The sequence below is a fragment of the Hypanus sabinus genome, chromosome 10 (assembly GCF_030144855.1).
Source record: "Hypanus sabinus isolate sHypSab1 chromosome 10, sHypSab1.hap1, whole genome shotgun sequence".
NCBI lineage: Eukaryota > Metazoa > Chordata > Chondrichthyes > Myliobatiformes > Dasyatidae > Hypanus > Hypanus sabinus.
Window position 1 is genome coordinate 109,394,892 of NC_082715.1, and position 22,707 is coordinate 109,417,598.

Below are 22,707 nucleotides of genomic sequence, written 5' to 3' on the forward strand. Positions count from 1 at the left end.
GTTACTGACGGCGAAGGGCCTGACCCTGTGTTGCACTGTACTGTGTTACTGATGGCGAAGCGCCTGTCCCTGTGTTGGACTGTACAGTGTTACTGACGGCGAAGGGCCTGACCCTGTGTTGCACTGTACTGTGTTACTGATGGCGAAGCGCCTGTCCCTGTGTTGGACTGTACAGTGTTACTGACGGCGAAGGGCCTGTCCCTGTGTTGCACTGTACTGTGTTACTGACGGCAAAGGGCCTGACCCTGTGTTGCACTGTACTGTTTTACTGACGGCAAAGGGCCTGACCCTGTGTTGGACTGTACAGTGTTACTGACGGCGAAGGGCCTGTCCCTGTGTTGCACTGTACTGTGTTACTGACGGCGAAGGGTCTGTCCCTGAGTTGCACTGTACTGTGTTACTGACGGCGAAGGGCCTGTCCCTGAGTTGCACTGTACTGTGTTACTGACGGCGAAGGGCCTGTCCCTGAGTTGCACTGTACTGTGTTACTGACGGCGAAGGGCCTGTCCCTGAGTTGCACTGTACTGTGTTACTGACGGCGAAGGGCCTGTCCCTGTGTTGCACTGTACTGTGTTACTGACAGCGAAGGGCCTGTTCCTATGATACACCGTGCTCTGTGTTACTGACTGTGTTGTTTTCTCAGCCAGGAAGCGAGGTTTTGAGGCACAGCACCCAACGCTGAAGTTTGTGGACATCGGTGGCAGTGATGCAACCCTGCAGGTGAGACGGGTCGTGTGTCTGTACTGGCGCAGACAGCAACGGGTGTGTTCACTCCTCCCCTTCTCAGTCCTCCCCTCCCTCAACCTACCTCGATACTCTCCCACTCACTCTTACCTTTCCACTCGTGGTGCCGGTGAAGAGGGCTGCAGGGAATAAGAGCGCTGGTGGGAGCAGAAAGAATGATGTGTAGAGAGGATGACTGTGTGTGTGTGTGTGTGAGACAGACCCACACACACACACACTCTCACTCTCTCTCTGCTGCGTGATGGGATGTGGTGAGGCATTCTATCCTCTCCCTCCCTCCCCAGATGTGGGAGAGTGACGACATAATCCCCTCCCCTTTTCCCTGTGAGGTGTGTGGAGGAGATAGGTGACAGGGTGGGGGTGACATTGTGAGTCTTTTTTTCTCACTCTCCCCTTACCCCTCCATCCATCCACCCCTCTCACTCTCTCCGTCTTTCTCCCCCCAGGAGGTGTGCGAACTCCTCATCCATCTGAAACACCCGGAGGTGTTTGAGCAGCTGGGGGTGCAACCTCCCCGTGGGTTCCTGCTGCATGGGCCTCCAGGCTGTGGGAAGTCTCTGCTGGCCCAAGCCATTGCCGGGGTAAGTGATGGGGGTGGCTGCTCTCAGTATGTCTTGTACCACTCCCCTCCTCCTCTGACCTGGAATGTCCAGTCCCGATTCACCTTCTCCGGAAATTTCCTCATTCTCCTCCTCACACCAGATTGTCCCATTCCCTTCTGATCCCACCGGGATTGTCCTGTTCCCTTCTGATCCCACCGGGATTGTCCCGTTCCCTTCTGATCCCACCGAGATTGTCCCGTTCCCTCCTGCTCTCACTGGGATTGTCCTGTTCCCTTCCTGTGTCATCAGGATTGTCCCATTCCCTTTTGCTCCCACTGGGATTGTCCTGTCTCCTCCCTATCTCACAGGGATTGTCCTGTTCACTTCTGATCCCACCGGAATTGTCCCGTTCCCTCACACTCCCACTGGGATTGTCCCGTCCCCTCCTGCTCCCACTGGAATTGACCCATCCCTTCCCTATCTCACTCGGATTGCCCCATCCTGTCCCCTCCCAGTCTCACTGGGAATTTCCCATCCCCTCCTGCTCTTGGCCGGAGTGTCCCATCCGTGTTGGTTATGATTGGGAATATCCATCGGGATCTCACTGGAAAGATTCTTCTGACCCCTGGTCCCTCACTAGGAGTTGGAACTGCCCCTGCTGAAGGTGGTGGCCACAGAGGTCGTGTCTGGCGTGTCCGGAGAGTCAGAGCAGAAGCTGCGGGAGCTGTTCGAAGAGGCTGTGGTGAGTAGTGGCTGTGGGGGGGCTTTCTGTGGGGGCCAATGTGGTCAAAATTCTCCTATTGAACTCCTCTGTCAACTCTACCTCATCCAAGCCCGACTGCCCCCCCCCCCCACCCACGGCTAACACCTGCCCTCGCCCGTGCCTGAGGTTCCCCCTTGCTGGCGCCGAACTGGCCCCTTCGTTCACGCTCAACACTCCCACCCATGCCTGATGCCTCCCTTCACCTGTACCTGATCTCACCCAGCTCCAGGCTCCGTGCATCATCTTCATCGACGAGATCGACGCCATCTCACCCAAACGGGAGTTTGCCTCGAAGGACATGGAGCGCCGTATTGTGGCTCAGTTGCTCGCCTGCCTGGACAGTGAGTCAGCGGGAAAGAACATTCCACCTTGGGGTGGGTGGAGGGGAGGTTGTGGGGCCACAGTGGTGGAACAAGGTTCTGAATCCGGTTGCCCTCTCCTTACAGATTTGAACGCCATGCCTGTCTCCACACAGGTTCTGGTCATCGGTGCAACCAACCGACCGGACTCTTTGGACCCGGCACTCCGCAGGGCCGGCCGGTTTGACCGGGAGATCTGCCTGGGCATTCCCAGCGAAGGAGCGCGGAAGCAGTGAGTGTCTCATCCAAGGTCTGAGGTGTCCTGCACATTCTCACCGTCTGTCCTTCCAAACCTCCCCATCCCCTCCTTGGGTCAGAGCGCAGGGTTAGACATCACAGGCAGCCTGCCTCCAGTACTGCCCTTCACCAACCAATGCCTGTCTCTCTCCCCAGGATCCTGCAGACTCTGTGCCGGAAGATGAGACTGTCGGAGTCGTTTGATTTTCAGGAGCTGGCCCGCTTGACGCCAGGGTACGTGGGAGCAGATCTCATGGCTTTGTGCCGTGAGGCAGCCATGAGCGCTGTCAACCGCATACTGATCCAGCACAAGAAGCTCGAGTCCCAGGGATCTGATACGGGACAGAACAGCATGGGGCAGCTGCAGGAGACTGAGATGGTGAGGAATCGTCCCATCACACACACTCACACTCCAGGGATCAGAGAGTGACCTTCTCTCTACAGTCCTATCACACACTCCAGGGGTCAGACACAGAGTGAATCTCTCTCTATAGTCCTATCACACACTCCAGGGGTCAGACACAGAGTGAATCTCTCTCTGTAGTCCTATCACACACTCCAGGGGTCAGACACAGAGTGACCTTCTCTCTATAGTCCAATCACACACTCCAGGGGTCAGACACAGAGTGAATTTCTCTCTATAGTCCTATCACACACTCCAGGGGTCAGACACAGAGTGAATCTCTCTCTACAGTCCTATCACACACTCCAGGGGTCAGACACAGAGTGAATCTCTCTCTACAGTCCTATCACACACTCCAGGGGTCAGACACAGAGTGAATCTCTCTCTATAGTCCTATCACACACTCCAGGGGTCAGACACAGAGTGAATCTCTCTCTACAGTCCTATCACACACTCCAGGGGTCAGACACAGAGTGAATCTCTCTCTACAGTCCTATCACACACTCCAGGGGTCAGACACAGAGTGAATCTCTCTCTACAGTCCTATCACACACCGTTGGGGTCCAACAGAATAACCCTCTGTCCACACCGTCTCATCACACACTCCCAGTGACCAACACAGTGAAACTCTTTCTACAGGGTCCCATGTACACTCCCAAGACTGGATGGGTTAGACCCTTTGCAAAGCTCCCTTTACAATTACCATGTGATAGATTTTGAGCAGGTGATGGCCTTCGGCACAAAAGGGGTAATTATAAAGATTAGAAGCCATAGAGAGAGCTTGAAATGTCATGAGTAGACAGGTGTAGGAAAATCTCATCAGTACATTAGGGTTAAAAGGTTTAGTAGGTTTGGTGCAAGGTCCATTAGGGACCAAAGGGTATTCTATCCCTGGGACCAGAGGAGAATTACATAGTGGATGAAGAATTCAAGGAGGAAATGATGAAGATTAAAATGTAGATATTAGGGCTGAAATGGCAATAATTCTCCAAGACGGTTGTGTTGTATCTTGGGCTACTGTTTGGGCAAGTGGAGTGATTAGTGAGGCTTTGAGAGATGGTCAGATCTTCACTGGCCACAGGTCAGGTACCAGTTGGCTGGAGGACGGCAAAAATCATCCCTTTATTCAAACCAGTTAGTCTAATGTCTGTAGTAGGGAGGTTACTGTAATTTGTACTTGGAATTGCAGTGATTGGTTGAAGATGGCCAGCCCGGCCTTGTTGGGGGGGGGGGGGTAGGGGGGAATACTATCTGCCCTTGCAAACAAGCTGTCTGAACTCAGCAGGTCGGGCAGCATCCACTGAGTTCATCCAGCTTGTTTGTACGTGTTGATTTGACCACAGCATCTGCTGTTTATTATCTGCCCTATTTGGTTGTATTTTTGAAAGAGGTAACAAAATGTGATCTCGAGAGTAGTGCTGTTTATGTAGTCTTCTCTTTGGCCACTTGAGAGACTTGTCCTAAAGATGAGAGCCGTTTGGATGCAGGAAAAGTTGGAAGACTGGATCCAAAGTTGTCTTGGTAATAGGTAGAGGGAGTTAGTGGTGGCTTGCTTTTAATGATTGGAGTCTGTGACCAACAATGTACCACTAGGGTGGGAGCTGACACCCTCATTACACAGTAACAGTTTGGAAATAAGCATAGGTGTGGTTAGTAGGTTTACAGATGACATGAAAAATTTGTGCTGTTATTGATAGGAAGGTTGATTTTCTTTAGATAGCACAGCAAAAGGAGTTGAATCCTGATGCACTTTAGGAGCGCGAGTGAGACCAGGGCACACACAATGAATGGTAGGGCTGTAGGGAGCAGTGAGGAACAGGGGGACCTTGGTATACAATCCAAGGATTCACTGAAATGGCACAGCATCTACATAAGCTGGTGATGAAGGCAGGAAGGCTACTTGAATCCTTTAGCCAGGGCACAGAATGGATCAACAGTTTTATAAAAGAGTATTTAGGTGACCGGGAACAGTATACAGTTCCGTTTGCCACAGTTAATAATATGATTGCACTGGACAGGGTGAAGAGGAAACGCATCAGGGTGTTAGCTGGGATGAGAGCACTGGGTCTGTTATACCTGGAGTCAGAAATTAGATTGGGGGGTGGGTCTAGGGTCAGGAAATATGGGGGTTATGGGTTTAAGATTACAGAGGGGTAGAGGTGGTTTAGGGTTGGGCTAGAAGGCATAGGTTCGGGCAGGGGATTAGGGTGTAGAAGTGGGTTTAGAGTCAGATTGAGAGTATACAGGTGAGTTTGTCGGGTGCATTTAGGTTTGGGGTGGAGATTATTGTTTGGGGTCAGGTTACTTGACTGCACAACTTCCAGCCTCCCCTCGCTCAGTCCCTGCTCCCTTGGCCCAGGGTGCTTCCTGTGACAGCTGTGTCCCATTTGCTCCCTCAGGATAAGCTGCAGCGGTTACGGGCTGTGCTTCGGGACCAGGCTCCTCTGCCAGACCAGGATCTGCAGGAGCTACGGATAGGGATGCTGGATTTCACCGCCTCCCTCTCGCTGGTTCAGCCTTCTGCCAAGCGCGAGGGCTTTGCCACGGTGCCGGATGTGACCTGGGCCGATATCGGAGCACTGGAGGAGATCCGGGAGGAACTGACCATGGCCATTCTGGTACTGCAGTTTTGATTTTACATTCTGCAAGGCTTATTTATTTTCATTCAAGGGCTGTGGCCTTCATAGGCTGAGCCAGCATTTAATAATCCATCCCTAAATGTCCTTCGAAAGGTGTTGGTGAGCTGCCTTCTTGAACTGCTGCAGTGTATTGATTGGTAGGTCTCTCTACAGTGCTGTTAGGGAGAGCAATCCAGGACTCTGACCCAGAAACAGCGAAGTCAGGACAGGGTGCCCTTGACCTTCCAGCTGGTAGAGGTGGAGGGTTTGGAAGAGTTTTGGTGAGCCTGCTGTGGATGGGACAAACTGCTGCTACTGTGTGCCCAGTGGTGGAGTTAGCGACTGAGCAGTTGTGTGTGGACTGCTATGTCCTGTTTGCTGTTGACTTCTTGAACGCTATTGAAGCAGCCTTTGAAGAGAATTCCATCCACTTTCCAGATCTGCATCTGCTCCCCTTTTCCATTCCCCTGTCCCTCTCCCCTCCCCTGCCACCTATAATCCACCCTTTTTCTCTGTCCCTTTTACTCCCTCCCTCTGTGTTTCTGATTTTGCTTCTAAAAGGGTTGCCCCCATCTGTCATTTTCCTTCAGCAGTATACCTGGATCAGGAGGGGCCATGGACCAACCATGAGCAGGTGGGATGAGCTTGGAGAGGCATCTTGGTCAGCATACACCAGCTGGGGTGAACAGTCTGTTTCATGCTGTTAGAATGCACCGTAGACAGGTCATTCAGTCTGACAGGTCTGTGCTAGCCTCTTACTCACCTTTCCTGCGAATTGGCAGAGTAACATCACTGATGTGGACAGGCTAGTTGTGTTAAAGAGATACAGCATAGAAATGGACCCTTCGGCCAATCCCATCTATGCTAGCAGTCGCCCAGTGAGCTAGTCCCATCTGCCAGTGTTTGGCCCAGAGCCCTTTAACCCTGTCTTATCCTTGTTGATGGGTTTTAATCATTGTTGATATACCTGCCTCAATCACAGTTCATTCCAAATACACACCAGCCTTTGTGTGAAGCAGCTGCCCCAATCTCTCTTTTAAATCTGATCTTCAACCCTATGCCCCTTATGAGCTTGCATACCTTGCACCCCCCCCCCCCCCCCGGTCTCCCCAAGTGCAGCTTCACCAGTGTCTTGTACAACTGCAGCAGACTTGCCCTGATGAAGGCAAACTGCCATAACCCTTCTTCACTCTCTCCTGCACTGGCATTGCGAAGTGCCTCTGTTCCACAACACACTCCAGCGTCCCACTGTTCACTGTACAAGTCCTGCCCTGGTTTCATCTCCCAGCATGCAGTAGCTCACATTTATCTGGATTGAAAAGTCATCTGTTGGTCCTTTGTGCACATATCTGCTGATCAAGGTCTGCCTATAATTTTCCCAAGAAATGGTTCTGCTGTAACTCGAGTCCTTTCTCTCTCCCAGGCCCCTCTCCGACATTCGGAACAGTTCCGGGTGCTCGGGTTGTCGAGCCCGGCTGGCGTGCTTTTGGCTGGGCCTCCAGGTTGTGGGAAGACTCTGTTAGCCAAGGTGAGTGCCTTTAGTCCTGCGGTCTGCCGTGACTGGGCTAGTCTGGCAGGGATCACACCCCCGGGGTGTTAAATAGGAACACACTCAGTGTTTGGGGAACAGCTTCTTCCCCTTCACCATCTGGTTTCTGAATGAACAGCGGACACTACCTTACTCTCTTACTCACTTTGCACTAAGTCCACAGTGGACCTGATAAATTCATAACTGAAGCCTTTTCTCTTTGTTTTGACCCTCCGTCCACACTGAAATGATGTTTTCCTCCCCCGAAAATGGAACTTTTCTAAATCGACCTCCGGAGTGTGTAAATTTGAAAATGCTGCTTGGGCAAGAGTAGTGTGGACAGGGTAACCGGAGATTTCTAGAAATGCTGTCATGACGTGCCGGAACAGATGGTGGCATTCCATTGTTTTCCTGAACGTGACCCCCCACACAACCTAACAATTTCAGAACAGACAGCAGCAAGACTGAAGCCAGAAGAGTTAGAAATACTTTGACCCATAACTTACTGAATAAATAAGTATACTGTACTCACTTTGCCCTGTTTTCTGTCCTTGCTCGTATGAAGGTGGTTTACCTATTTATGCAAGTACTTCTCTGACAATAGATGTGTAACAGCCTAATGTAACATTGTATGGAAATACAAGATAATACTGATGCAGACATGTTTTATACATTTAACAAGGTATTATACATTAATGCAACAGAGTTAGTCAGTTTTTCAATGTTCATCATCAGCCGGGTCATACTGTCTGTGAACTCCCTGTCGGTTGCCTCCATACGCTCCAGTATTTGGTTTTTTTTTAAGTTTCAAGTCCTCCTGTGCGAGAGGCAACAGCTGTCCATCGTTTGGCAATTTCCTTTTAAATTTTTCTAGTCTGTAACTGCATAAACACACACTTTCACTGCAAGATTCAAGACCAAACATGTCACTTGTTTTCTGTAGATGTGTCCTGCACATGCCCAGTAGGAGGAGATTCACCTAAATACCTGTTTCAATGTGGTTGGAGGTATTTTCAAAAATGCTTGGTGTGGATGCTTATCGTTTTTACGCAAAACTGGCTTTTTCAAAATTATCCGGTCCAGTGTGGACGTAGCTTTAGATTTTTATATTTTGTGCTGTAATGTACAGTATTTTTAAAGGTATTGCACTGTACTGCCATCACAAAGCAACACATTTCATGCCTCTGAATTTGTGATTCGGTGGCAGGAATTTCTGCTAAATACCCCAACCCGGACCATGTGAGGTCAGAAAGTGATACTAGGTGTAGGGGTCTGTACAGTCAGTGATGCTGGGTGTGTAGTGGACTGTACAGTCAGTGATGCTGGGTGTGTAGTGGACTGTACAGTCGATGGTGGGTTGGGGACTGTACAGTCGGTGATGCTGGGAGTGTAGTGGTCTGTACAATCGGTGATGCTGGGAGTGTAGTGGTCTGTACAGTCGGTGATGCTGGGTGTGTAGGGGACTGTACAGTCGGTGATGCTGGGTGTATAGGGGACTGTACAGTCGGTGATGCTGGGAGTGTAGTGGTCTGTAGAGTCGGTGATGCTGGGTGTGTAGGGGACTGTACAGTCGGTGATGCTGGGAGTGTAGTGGTCTGTACAGTCGGTGATGCTGGGAGTGTAGGGGTCTGTACAGTCGGTGATGCTGGGAGTGTAGTGGACCGTACAGTCGGTGATGCTGGGTGTGTAGGGGACCGTACAGTCGGTGGTGCTGGGTGTGTAGGGGTCTGTACAGTCGGTGATGCTGGGAGTGTAGTGGACCGTACAGTCGGTGGTGCTGGGTGTGTAGGGGACCGTACAGTCGGTGGTGCTGGGTGTGTAGTGGTCTGTACAGTCAGTGATGCTGGCAGTGTAGTGGTCTGTACAGTCGGTGATGCTGGGAGTGTAGTGGTCTGTACAGTCGGTGATGCTGGCAGTGTAGGGGTCTGTACAGTCGGTGTTGCTGGGAGTGTAGGGGACTGTACAGTCGGTGATGCTGGGTGTGTAGGGGACTGTACAGTCGGTGATGCTGGGAGTGTAGTGGTCTGTACAGTCGGTGATGCTGGGAGTGTAGTGGTCTGTACAGTCGGTGATGCTGGGAGTGTAGTGGTCTGTACAGTCGGTGATGCTGGGTGTGTAGGGGACTGTACAGTTGGTGATGCTGGGAGTGTAGTGGTCTGTACAGTCGGTGATGCTGGGAGTGTAGGGGACTACAGTCGGTGATGCTGGGAGTGTAGTGGTCTGTACAGTCGGTGATGCTGGGAGTGTAGGGGACTGTACAGTCGGTGATGCTGGGTGTGTAGGGGACTGTACAGTCGGTGATGCTGGGTGTGTAGGGGACTGTACAGTCGGTGATGCTGGGTGTGTAGGGGACTGTACAGTCGGTGATGCTGGGAGTGTAGTGGTCTGTAGAGTCGGTGATGCTGGGTGTGTAGGGGACTGTACAGTCGGTGATGCTGGGAGTGTAGTGGTCTGTACAGTCGGTGATGCTGGGAGTGTAGGGGTCTGTACAGTCGGTGATGCTGGGAGTGTAGTGGACCGTACAGTCAGTGATGCTGGGTGTGTAGTGGACCGTACAGTCGGTGATGCTGGGTGTGTAGGGGACCGTACAGTCGGTGGTGCTGGGTGTGTAGGGGACTGTACAGTGAGTGATGCTGGGAGTGTAGTGGTCTGTAGAGTCGGTGATGCTGGGTGTGTAGGGGACTGTACAGTCGGTGATGCTGGGAGTGTAGTGGTCTGTACAGTCATGATGCTGGGAGTGTAGGGGACTGTACAGTCGGTGATGCTGGGAGTGTAGTGGTCTGTATAGTCGGTGATGCTGGGAGTGTAGTGGTCTGTACAGTCGGTGATGCTGGGTGTGTATAGGACTGTATAGTCGGTGATGCTGGGTGTGTAGAGAACTACAGTCAATGCTGGGTGTGTAGGGGACTGTCAGTCGATGCTGGGAGTGTAGAGGACTGTACAGTCAATGCTGGGTGTGTAGGGGACTGTACAGTCGGTGATGCTGGGAGTGTAGGGGACTGTACAGTCGGTGATGCTGGGAGTGTAGTGGTCTGTACAGTCAGTGATGCTGGGTGTGTAGAGGACTGTACAGTCGGTGATGCTGGGTGTGTAGAGGACTGTACAGTCAATGCTGGGTGTGTAGGGGACTGTACAGTCGATGCTGGGAGTATAGTAGATGGTCTCCAGAGAGCGCTCTCTGTCACTGACTGTCGTTCAGATGAACGCTCACTGTGGTCCCGTGCTGGCACAGTATTGGCGCTGTCACTGTTCCCTCAACTCAGGATAGTGCCTGATTATTCTCTCACCTTCTCTGTGCCACCACTCACTGACGTGGGGTCCCACAGAGCTCCAACTCTTGGGAAAGGTCTTGGACCAAAGCTGAGAAAGTGAATGAATTCACCCAGGATCCACGGATTGGCTCCAGGAACAGCTGTTGAGCCGACACTTTACACTGGGCCTTTGGTGAAGTCTACAGACCTGATAGTCTGGGTGCATGTTCGATGTCTCCCTCGTGTGAGGTGTCTAGGCCCCAGGGGAACAACTGGAGATCTCAGAGTTGGCTGTTTGGGACTGAGATGTGGCTACTTCACCATGGAGACAGGTTAAAGCACATGGAGGGAGTCCCTGAGCAAAGTATAGCAGTGGTCTTGATGAATGGAACAGTGGGGGGGCAGACTGGTCCTGTTCGTTGTGTTCTCACCAGTTACAGGCACGAGACTGTGGATACTGGAATCTAGATCAATGTACAAGCTGCTGCAGAAACCCAGTGGTTCAGGCAGCACCTGCAGAGGGAAATGATCCAGATGAAGTGTCTCAGCCCACTGAGATGGACCATTGCTTTGTCGGTTTGACACCTTTCCCTCTGTTCTATCTCTTCTGCAGGCAGTGGCCAACGAGTCCGGACTGAACTTCATCTCGGTGAAAGGGCCAGAGCTGCTTAACATGGTGAGTCATAGCCAGAGGGGCCATACACACATGTCCTCCCTCTTCCCCCATCCCCTCCTCTCCCCTCCCTTCCACCTTTCCCCCTCTCTCCCCTCTCCATCATCTCCCCACTTCCTGTCCACCCTCTCCCCCGTCCGCCCTCTCCCCCCCCGTCCGATCTCTCCCTCCATCCACTCTCCCTCATCCCTTCCTCTCCCTGCGTTCCCAACTCCTTCGCCTCACACCCACCTCCTTTCTCTATCGCCCTCACCCTGTCTGGTTGTACCTACAGTACGTGGGTGAGAGTGAGCGAGCAGTGCGCCAGGTTTTCCAGCGGGCCCGAAACTCCGCCCCCTGTGTCATCTTCTTCGATGAACTGGACTCGCTGTGTCCGCGGAGGTCGGAGAATGAGGTATGGGACACTGGGATCTCAAGCAGGGATAGAGTAAGAGGGGACGGAGGTGTGGGGTTGTGGTGGAGCAGGTTTGTGAGGGACTATGACTGACTACCTGCCTGTTGTTGGTGCCTCTCCCCAGTCCGGAGCCAGTGTTCGGGTGGTGAACCAACTACTGACGGAGATGGATGGACTGGAGGCCAGGAGACAAGTCTTCATCATGGCTGCCACCAATCGCCCTGGTATCCTGGGTTGGGGTCAGACCTGGGGGGAGACGGAGGTGTTCAGATGGACAGGAGGGCATTCAGACCCAGAGGCATACTGCAGGGGTTTGGATCTGATGTGTTGGGGCTTGGGCCTGGAGCAGTGGGGAAGTGCAAACTATGGGCACAGACCCCCAGCCTGACTCTCGAGCTGAAGTTTGCATGGGGTCATGATGAATGGACACAGTCAGAGTGGGCGGAGGCGGTCGGGGGAGACAGGGACGGTTGGGAGACGGAGACAGTTGAGGTGGAGTGAGACGGTCTGGGGGGGGGGGGGGCGGAGACACTCAGGGCAGACAGAGACAATTGGGGGGGTGGAGACAGACGGTTGGGGGGCAGAGACAGTCGGTGGGGGGGAATGGAGACCGTCAGGGCAGACGGAGACTGTTGTGGGGGCACAGAGAGTGGAGACGGAGAATGTCGGGAGGGGCGAGGATGGTCGGGGTGGATTAACACAGTCTGGGTGGTGTTTGGGTCTCAATGGGGAGATGTTCCTCTCTCTGACTGCCCTTTCCTCTGCCCAAGATATCATCGACCCAGCTGTGCTGCGCCCAGGCCGCTTGGACAAGACTCTGTACGTGGGTTTACCCCCGGCCGCTGACCGCCTCGCCATTCTGCGCACGCTGACCAAGGTGAGGGGGAAGAGGCGCTGACAGGCCACCCCACCCCCAGACACACCTTACCCATCGTTCAGAGTGTGGGTCTGCCACTGGAAGTATGGAGAAGCAGTGTGGTAACCCCACTGTCAGCCTGCAATTCTGGAGGGCGGTGAAGTGGAGACCAGGCCCAGGCTTCGTTCACTGCCTCAGCAGGCAAGAGGCTGCATTCAGCCCTGTGCATCAGCTCAGCCTGTCTGTTCACTGGTGATGTCCTTTCTCTCTTCAACTTGCACCCAGCCTCCTCCCTCAGAACTCCCTGCCATTCCTCACTCCCTACCCCTCTCACTCCTGGATTACACGCCCTATCAGGTCTCGGGATCCCAGACTGTCTGCTTCCGGGGGTTTGGGGAAGGGGTCTGGAGTTAATATCTGTTTTGTGGAAGGAGCACATTGGGGTCTGGACTGTTGCTGCGAGTGGAGGGAGTCTTGTGGCGGTCCTTGTGGGAGGGGAGGAGAGGGTGTATCTGAAGTTTTTCCTGTGGTGGGTTGTTGGTGGTGTGATTCAGCAGGTGTACTGAGGGGTTGTCGACAAAGATACCCTCAGTAAATCGATGCTCTGTTGCAGGGTGGGACTCGCCCTCCCATGGATCCCGACGTCGATCTCTGCGCAATCGCAAGTGACCAACGTTGTGACTGCTTCACGTGAGTTTATTCACTTCCTCCCCACTAACTGTGACCAGTGTCCCGATTATGCCCAGGATTTACTGGGCAGGACCCTGCCAGTTTCCTGAAACACCTTCGGTCAGGGCACAGCTGGAGACCAGTTCAGGTCCTGCTGCACTGCTGTTTCATCTCCACCTCTGCCCGTGTGAATGGGGGTCCGTCATGGGCTGGCCTTTCGGGTCTCTCTCAGCAGGTGAGGTGCCCTGATGTGTTTTGTTGTGTCCTCTGCAGTGGGGCTGACCTATCGGCACTGGTACGGGAAGCGTCCATTAACGTTCTGAGGCAGCAGCTCATGGAGCCAGGTGAGAACATGATGCCTTCTCTCCCATCCCTCTGCTCTCCATCACCCCTCCGTGCTAACTCTGGCAGACACAGTGAGTGAGGTAAGGAGAGGGCAGGTACACAGACCACTGAACACAGGGAGAGAGGGTGTGGTGGAGGAGAAACAGGTATAGAGTGATGAAGCATAGAGGGAAGGTGGAGAGAGATTGGTGAAGGAGACACAGGTAGAGAGAACGATGAAAGAGAGGGAAAGGGAGAGGGGTGGTAAAGGAGGTAGAGAGTGTAGTGGAGGAGACACAGGTAGAGAGAGTCCCACAGTCACACTGGGAGTGTCAGGCTAGAAACACTGGGAACCTCTTGTGAGAAGAGAAAGGGTCAATATTTCAGGTTGGAAATGTTCTGTCAGAGGGCGAGATGCTGGTCCTCAAGCTCATGGCAAAACTCATTGTGCAGTGATCTCCAGGGCACACCTTAAGGTGAAGGGAAGGAGGTTTTTGAGGAGGAATTTTTCACCCACGTGGCGGCTGGAGTTTGGAACATCCTGCCTTAGTGGGTGGTGGAGTTGGAGACTTATGACAGATACTGGGAAGTGGAATCAGCTTCAGTAAGCACTATGGACTTAGTGAGCTGTGAGTGCATTGTAGGACTGTGTAATGTCTCTGCTGCCTGTAGATTCCCACTCCCACTCCTCTCCTGCATGTGATACCCACTCTCCCTTGTCCCCTTGGTCCCCCATTAACTGTTAGTGTCTTTCAGCTTCTTGTCCAAAACTACAAGTGACACGGCAACATTTCGAAGCAGCTTTTGAGAAAGTCAAGCCTTCTGTCTCCAAAAAGGTGAGATCACGGATCAGCAAACACCTGCAAAGACTGAGATCAGAAAACTTGGGATTTAGCCAGCAGGTCAGGCAGTGTGGGGAGTGGGGGGGACTATCAATGTTTTGGGTTGACGTTTTCATCTTCAGAGACGGGAGTGATAGTGTAATGGGAGTGTCTGCAATGGTGGGGAACCAAACCAGCTGCTGGAAGAACTCAGTAGGGCAGGCAGTGCCTGTAGAGGCAGAGAGAGAGTCGATGTTTCATCAGGACAATCAAGAGTAGATCAAGGGCTGCCTACCAGGGGTCCAAGGACCCTTCGGTTAATGTTAGAGGTCCGTGGCATAAAAAAAGGTGGTGAACGCTGGTGTAGAGAAGTATAAAGAGGAGTGTGTGTCAGAGGTGAGCCAAGGGTGAAGTTGGGAGACAGGCAGGTGGAAGCAGACAGGAAAAGAGGGGTGAGGATATGAGCTGACAGGCAAGAGATGGAACTGGGTGAAGGGGGAATGGGTGGATGGAAGGCGATGAGTGGCACAGGAGACTGGTGGATGCTGGAATCTGATAAATGAGGAAGGTGAGAAGTGGGACCAGTTATGGTGGTGGGTGGAGGGATGGAAGAGATAATCAAGAAGAGTAGTGAAGGTGCCTAGTGGGAGAGGCTGGTGATGACTGTAGCTGGAGGAGGTAGATAACTGAGACAGGAAGAAAGTAGGGAACAGCTCTGAGATCTAAAGCACCACAAAGAATTGAGAGAGAATGCAGGTGAAACTGTCAGGCACTATCTGTAGAGAGGAGATTAATGTTACAGTTCAATGACCTTTCGTCATAGAGGGTGAGTTCTGATACAGACTGGGAGGGCTGGTTAACTGAATTCAGTGCACAGTCCAGAGATAACACATAGGAGCAGAGTTAGGCTGTTTGGCTCATCGAGTCTGCTTTGCCATTTCATTATGGCTAGTCCAATTTTGCTCAGCCTCAATCTCCTGCCTTCTCCCTGTATCCCCTTATGCCCTGACCAAGAATCTATCAACCTCTGCCTTAAATATACGTAAAAACTTGGCCTGCACAACTTCCTGTGACAAAGAATTCCACAGATTCATCATTTTCTGTCTAAAGAAATTCCTCCTCATCTCCATTCTAAAAGGACACCCCTCTGTTTTGAGGCTGGGTCCTCTGGTCTTAGACTCTCCCACCAGAGGAATCATCCTCTCCATGTGCACATTATCAAGGCCTTTCACCATTCAATGGGTTGTCCTTCAGTTTTCCGAATTCCAGTGAATACAGGCCCTGAGCCGTCAAACACTCTTCATATGACAAGCTATTTAATCCTGGAATCATTTTTGTGAACTTCCTTTGAACCCTCTCCAGTTTCAATACAACCTTTCTAAGATAGGGGCCCAAAACTGCCCACAATACTCCAGGTGAGGCCTTAACAGTACTCTGTAAAGTCTCAACATTACATCCTCACTTTTATATTCCAGATGGACCAAAAATGAACTGTTGAGAGAGGCTCTGGGTAGGCACGTTAGGGGCTTTTACAACCTGCGAAGGAAGCTGTGTTGAGGAGTCATTTGGGAAATAGTGGGGTGGTCATCAGAATAGATACAATGGGGCAGGAGAAAGGGAATGGAGAAGATTGTTACTGGAAGCAGAGTGAGAGGAATGTAGTCAGATATGGAGATTCTTTGGGCTCATAGGGAACATTGGGTACTATCTGTCCGTTCAATGAAAGAACATGGTTGGCAAACGGGAGTAATAAACTGCTGATGTACCAATTGGCAGGCAATGACTAGAGTGATTCACAGAGTTGGGATGCTGGCAAGCTATGCCATAGATGAGAGAAGTGAATGGAGTATCCCCAAGTCTACAGACAACGAAGGTGGGAGAGAGGGTGAGCTGTGGAGAAGATACAGAGAGGCTTGGACTGACAGACAAATTGAGGGAGTGAGTTGATGGGTCAACGTGAGGTGGAAGTGCCAAAGTGAAGTCAGATTGTTATCCGAATGGTGAGAGATTGGGAAGGGGGAATGTGCAGAGAGACCTGTCGCTGAATGTAAGCAAATAGGTGCAGCAGGCAGTTTAAAAGGGAAATACAATGCAGGCCTTAATAGAGGATTTGAGTATGGGAGCAGTGGTGTCTTGCTGTAGTTGTACGGTGCCTTGGTGAGACTGTACCTCGAGGATCATGAGCAGTTGTGATCTGTTTGAGGAAGGATGATTTGCTGTGAGGTCACTAGACTGCTGGAATGGTGAAGAGATTGGGCAATTAGGTTTATATACACTTAAGTTTAGAAGAATGAAAGGGGATTTTGCGTGTTACACTTACTTTGCCTGGCGGCTTAATAGTAGGGGGTGATAACCTCTGCCCGGCCAAACTTAAGAAATCTTGTTTGGGTGGATGCTGTGCAATGTACCCCGTTACAAATCAGTACCCCAAAAAAACAAACAGTACACAACGTGATTAAACGATTAAGCTTTATAACTCTTACTTTGACGATATGGGTTAGTAGAGAAACAAAGTATAAAAGAAAAAGGGCCCAAATCTTATTAAACAGTCTGTGCACACAAAGTTGGAGCTCACGCAGTTCAGTAGTTCTCTCTGAGCGTCACCGACCTCCAGACCCCCACTCCGAGTCCGCCCTGTCCAGTGGGCTACTAAATTTCTACATTCACGTCTTCACTCTCCATCTCTCTCTCTCCCTCTCCAAAAGCCCGCAAAAACAACTGCTCTCAGAATCACAAGATAGGGCAACAAAATCCTGATTGGCCAGCATGCATCAACAGTCAGTTATCTCCAGCCATAACCCAAACATTGCTGTTATAGAGAAACCATTGCATAGCAGTGAACCCTTACAGCAAGTTACACACTGAAGGACACAGACTGGATAAAAGAAGGGTGTTCCTGGTGCTGGCCTGGGTGAGATGGGCTGATGGCTATGTGAGGAAGAAGAGGTTGACCCTATTGGGATAGGTTCGTGCTATTGGAGCTCCATGGTAAAGATGTCCAGGTTCTGATCAGGGAGTTGGAAACTGTCGGCGTTTTGGAGTCTGCAGTAGGTGGGATGGGGCAAGTCAAAGAAGAAAGACTGGAACAGGTTGAAGTGATGAGTTTGCTGGATTGTCTTGTTTGTGGATTCAGGGGAGAAACAGGATTGAACAATTCAGGTGCCAAGGCTTGATCACCCTACTATAGAAAAAATTTTATTATGCTGGAGAGAGTGCAGAGAACATTTACAATTGCAAGAAAAAGTCCATGAGCCCTTTGCAATTACCTGGTTTTCTGCATTAATTGCTCATAAAATGTTCTCTGATCTTCATCTAAGTCACAATAATGGACAAACACAATCTGCCTAAATTAATAACACACAAACTATTGTTTTCATGTCTATATTAAACATATTGTTTAATCATTCACAGTCCAGGCTGCTAAAAGTATGTGAACCCTTGTATTTAATAACTAGTAGAAACCTCCTTTAGCAACAATAACCTCCAACAAGAGTCTCCTGCAGCTGCTGATCAGATTTGCACAATGGCGAGGAATAATTTTAGACCATTCCTCTCTTTCAAAACTGTTTCAGTTCATCAATATTTCTGGGATACCTTGCTTGAGGTCATGCCGCTGCATTTCAATTGGGTTAAGGTTTGGACTCTTGACTTGGCCATTCTAAAACACAAACTTTCTTCTTTTTAAACTATTCTGTTTTGAATCATTGTCTTGTTGCATCATCAAACTTATATTAAGCTTCAGGTGACAGACCATTGTTCAGACATTCTCCTGTAAAGTGTCTTGATACAATTTTGAATTCATTGTTCCCTTAACAAATGCAAGCTGTCTGGGCCCTGAGGGGGCAAAACAGCCCCAAACCATGCTTCACAGTTTGGATGAGGTTTTGGTGTTGATGTGCAATGCCCTTTTTTCTCCAAACATAGTGGGTATGCATTTCTGCCAAAAAGTTCAATTTTTGTCTCTTCAGTACACAGAACATTGTTCCAGAAGCATTGTAGAACATCCAGGTGGTCTTTTGCAAACTTGAGACGTGCAGCAACGTTCTGTTTGGAAAGCAGTGGTTTCCTCCGTGATGTCCTTCCATGAACAGCATTCTTGTTGAGATTGTTTATTATAGTGGAAAGAGACTTTAGCAATTTCTGCAGGTCTTTCGCTGTTACCCTTGGGTTCTTTTTCACCTCCTTCAGCATTGCATGTTGTGCTCTTGGTGTGATCTTTGCAGGATGCCCACTGTTAGGGAGTGTAGCAACAGTACTGAATTTCCTCCATTTGTAGGCAATTTCTCTTACTGTGGACTGATGACACTCAGGTCTTTAGAAATGCTTTTGGAGCCTTTTCCAGTTTCATACATCTCTAGAATTCTGCACATAAACAGCTCTTTCTGACTTTTTTTTTATATAGGGCAGGGCACCTCTACAACCCACGCCTTTAATCTCATCTGTTTGATTCATACAGTCAACATTTTGGGCCGAGACCCTTCCCAATCCTGCTGAAACGTCTCAGCCCAAAATGTTGACTGTACTTTTTTCCATACATGCTGCCTGGCCTGCTGAATTCCTCCAGCATATTCTGTGTATTGCTTGGATTTCCAGCATCTGCTGATTTTCTCTTGTTTGTGACCTCAGAGGTTCACATAGTTAATGGAGCCTAGACTGTGATTGTTTAAATAGTGTACTCATATTGATGAGAAGTAGTCGAATTGATTTGACTTTATTTCTTACATCCTTCACATACATGAGTAAAAATCTTTGTTATGTTTCCAACTGAATGTGCAATGAGCAAATTATAGTAACTGCACAAGGCAGATGAGCTTCTTATCAAGCCTGGAGGGAATTATAGGGGTCCAGTTTGGGTGGTAGCATGCTGCAGATGTAGTCCTTGACCAGCCTCTCAAAGCATTTGCTTTTTATTGAGGTGAGTGTGACAGGACAGCAGTCATTCAGTGAGTAATTAGTGCAGAAAACCAGGCAATTGTAAAGGGCTCACAAACTTTTCCTTGCAACTGTACAAGGATGTTGCTGGAAATTGAGGGACTGAGTTGTAAGAAATTACACAGGCAAGGACTTCATTCCTTGGAGTATTGGGGACTGAGGTGATCTAACATCATGATGAACATAAATAGAGTGACCGTGCGCAGCCTTTTTCCCAGGCTGGGGAAAGCAAGACCTTAGGACATTTGGGGAAATTGAGAAAGATTTAATAGAAATGTGAACCATAAAACATAGGAACAGAATTATATCATTCAGCTCATTGAATCTGCACCACCATTTCGTCAGGCTAACCTATTTCCCTGTTTCCTCCCCATAACCTTTCACGGCCTGGCTAATCAAACCTCTGCCTTAAGTACACCCATGACCTGGCCTCCATAGTTGCCTGTGGCAATGAATTCCACAGATTCACTACCTTCTGGTTAAAGAAATTTATGCTCATCTCAGTACTAAATGGATATCCTTCTATTCTGATGCTGTGCCCTCTGATCTTAGACTCCCCCACTACAAGAAACATTTTCTCCACATCCACTCTATTGCAGCCTTTCAACATTTGATAGGTTTCAATTAGGTCCCCCCCCTCCCCCACCATACTTCTAAATTCCAGCAAGTAAAAGCCCAGAGCCATCATACGATAAGCCTTCATTCCCAGAATCATTCTTGTGAAGTTCCTCTGAAGCCTTTACAATGTTAACACAGCTTTTCTTAGATAAGGGGCTCAGAACTGCCCACAATATTGCAACTGAGGAATCATCCATGTTTTATAAAGCCTCAGCATTACATCCTGGCCTTTATGTATTGGCCCTCTGGAAATGAACGCTAAAATCACATTTGGCTTTCTCACCACCAGCTCAACCTGCAACTTAACCTTCAGGAAATCTTGCACCTCCCATTTTTGAATTTTCTCCATGTTTAGAAAATAGTCTGTACTTTTATTCCTTCCACCAAAGTTCATGACCATACACTGTTCCATTTGTCACTTCTTTGCCCATGTCTGTCTAAATTCTTCTGCAGCCTCCCTACTTCCACAATAATACTGGTCCCTCCACCTATCTTTGTATCATCCAAAAACAAAGCCATCAGTTGTGTCATCCAAATCATTGGCATACAATGTCCCAACACCAACCCCTGTGGAACTTTAGTCACTGGCAGCCAGTCAGAAAAGGCTCTCTTTATTCCCACTCTTTGCCTCCTGCCTATCAGCCAATGCTAGGCTCTTTCCTGTAATACCATGGGCTCTTACCTTGTTAAGCAGTTTCATGTGTGGCACCTTATCGAAGGCCTTCTGAAAATCTTAAGTACACGACATCTACCAATTCTTTGTCTGTCTAGCTTGTTATTTCCTCAGAATTCCAGCAGATTTGTCAGACAAGATTTTCCTTTAAGGAAACCATGCTGGCTTTGGCCTTTTTTTTCCCAAGTACTTCCAAGAACCCCAAAACCACATCCTTAACAATTGACTACAACAACTTCCAAACCACTGAAGTCCAGCTAACTGCCCTGTAATTTCCTTTCTTCCTCCCTCCTTCTAAAATGACATTTGCAATTTTCCAGTCCTCTGGAGTGTAGGTGACATCTGACCCAGGTGACTTATCTATCTTAAGGCCTTGCAGTTTCCCAAGTGCCTTCTCCCTAGTAATAGCAACTGCACTCATTTCTGCCCTCTGTAATTCTCGAACATCCAGCATACTGCTCGTGTCTTCCAGTGAAGAATGATGTAAAATACTTATTCAGTTTATCTGCTCTTCTCTTTTTTTCCCTTTGATATTGTTGGCTAGCTTACCTTCATTTTTTATCTTTTCCCTTTATAAATTGCTTTCTGTTGGGTTTTAGAAGTTTCCCAGTCCTGTAACTGCCCAAATTTTTGTTCTATTATATGCCCTGTCTTCTTGCTGTTATTTTGGCTTTGACTTCCCTTGTCATCCTGCCTAAAGAATACTGTTTCTTCAGATATATCTGTCTTGCCCCTTCCGAATTGCACCCAGAAACTCCAGCCATTGCTGCTTTGCCATCATCCCATCCAATCAACCTTGGCCAGTTCCTCTTTCATGCCTCTGTATTTCCTTTTACTTCACTGAAATATAGATACATCTGTCTTTAGCTTCTTCCTCTCAAATTGCAGGGTGAATTATGATCACTGCCCATGAGGGCTCCTTTACTTTCAGCTCCCTACTCAAATCTGGTACATTACACAACACCCAATCCAGAAAGCTGATTCCCCTAGTGGGCTCAACCACAAGCTGCTCTAAAAAGCCATTTTGTAGACATTCTACAAATTTTTCTCTTGGGATCTAGTATCAATCCTGATTTTCCCAATTTACCTGAATATTGAAATCCCCCATGATTATTGAAGCATTCCCTCTTTACGTGCCTTTTCTATCTCCCATTGTAACTTGCAGCCCACGTCCTGGCTACTGTTTGGAGGCTTGTATGAACTCCTATCCGGATTTTTTTTTTTTTTTAATTCTTGCAGTTTCTTAACTTTTACCCACAAGAATTCTACATCTTTTGATCCCGTCACCTGTTTCTAAGGGCTTGATTTCATGTATTACCAACAGAGCCACATCAACCCTCTGCCTGCCCTTTCAATACAATGTGTATCCTTGGATGTTAAACTCCCAACTATAATCTTTTCAGCCATGACTCAGTGATGCCCACAATGCTATACCTGCCAATCTCCAACTGTACTACAAGATTATTTCCCTTATACCATATACTGCATGCATATGAATACATTGCCTTCAGTCCTGTATGTCACCCTTTTACACTGCAATTCATCCCACTGATTACAATTTTGCCTCATTGTCTACCTGTCCTTTCTGACAGTCTATGAGTCACTACACTACCTCTGCTTTTAAACCAACAGCCCTATCAGTCTGGCTCACATCCCCACCAAATTAGTTTAAATCCTCTTCCAACAGCTCCCGCAAACCTGCCTGCAAGGATATTGGTGCTCGTCAGGTTCAGGTGTAACCTGTCCCTTTTGTAGAGGTCATAACTTCCCCAATTCTAACCCTCAGTGCACAGGAAACAATCCAGAGATTACTATCATGAAGAATTTGTTTCTCAGCTTTCTACCCAGCTCCCTAAATTCTCTAAGGAACTCCTCACTTTTCCTGCCTTTGTCATTGGTGCCAAAATGTACCAAGACTTCTGGCTGTTCACCCTCCCCCTTTAGAATGCCATGGACCCAATCGGAGACACTCCTGACCCGGGCACCTAGAGGCAATATACCATTCGGGCATTTCTATTACATCCACAGAATCTTGTGCATGCTCCTCTAACCATGGAATCCCTGTTCACTACTGCAGCTCCTCCTCCCCGGCCCCATTATATTTATTATTGAGGGCAATGGCCATAGTGGTACTCTGATTTATATGCCTCGTGCAGCTCAGGGGTGTCTACCTCCCTTTAGCTCCTATCTATTCCTTATGTTGCCCAACTTGAGGGGCAACTTTGTTTTTACACAGAGTAGTCAGTATATGAAATGAGCTGCCAGAAGAGGAGGCTGAGCCAGAGGCAAATGACTATTGCAC

At 49.3% G+C, this 22,707-nt stretch overlaps 1 protein-coding gene across 5 annotated transcripts in view; it reads left to right on the forward strand.

The window, feature by feature from the left end:
• Window positions 1-22,707, forward strand: part of nvl (nuclear VCP like) — a 75,854-nt gene that overhangs the window by 48,268 nt on the left and 4,879 nt on the right. For all 5 annotated transcript variants that reach the window (XM_059982597.1, XM_059982599.1, XM_059982600.1 and 2 more), the window contains 15 exons: window positions 644-720; window positions 1,191-1,325; window positions 1,927-2,028; window positions 2,273-2,390; window positions 2,496-2,640; window positions 2,802-3,024; window positions 5,448-5,666; window positions 7,090-7,194; window positions 11,059-11,121; window positions 11,393-11,512; window positions 11,637-11,736; window positions 12,283-12,389; window positions 12,982-13,058; window positions 13,311-13,381; window positions 14,118-14,197. In XM_059982597.1, the coding sequence (XP_059838580.1) occupies window positions 644-720; window positions 1,191-1,325; window positions 1,927-2,028; window positions 2,273-2,390; window positions 2,496-2,640; window positions 2,802-3,024; window positions 5,448-5,666; window positions 7,090-7,194; window positions 11,059-11,121; window positions 11,393-11,512; window positions 11,637-11,736; window positions 12,283-12,389; window positions 12,982-13,058; window positions 13,311-13,381; window positions 14,118-14,197 (1,742 nt within the window). The remainder of the gene's footprint in view (window positions 1-643; window positions 721-1,190; window positions 1,326-1,926; window positions 2,029-2,272; window positions 2,391-2,495; window positions 2,641-2,801; window positions 3,025-5,447; window positions 5,667-7,089; window positions 7,195-11,058; window positions 11,122-11,392; window positions 11,513-11,636; window positions 11,737-12,282; window positions 12,390-12,981; window positions 13,059-13,310; window positions 13,382-14,117; window positions 14,198-22,707) is intronic.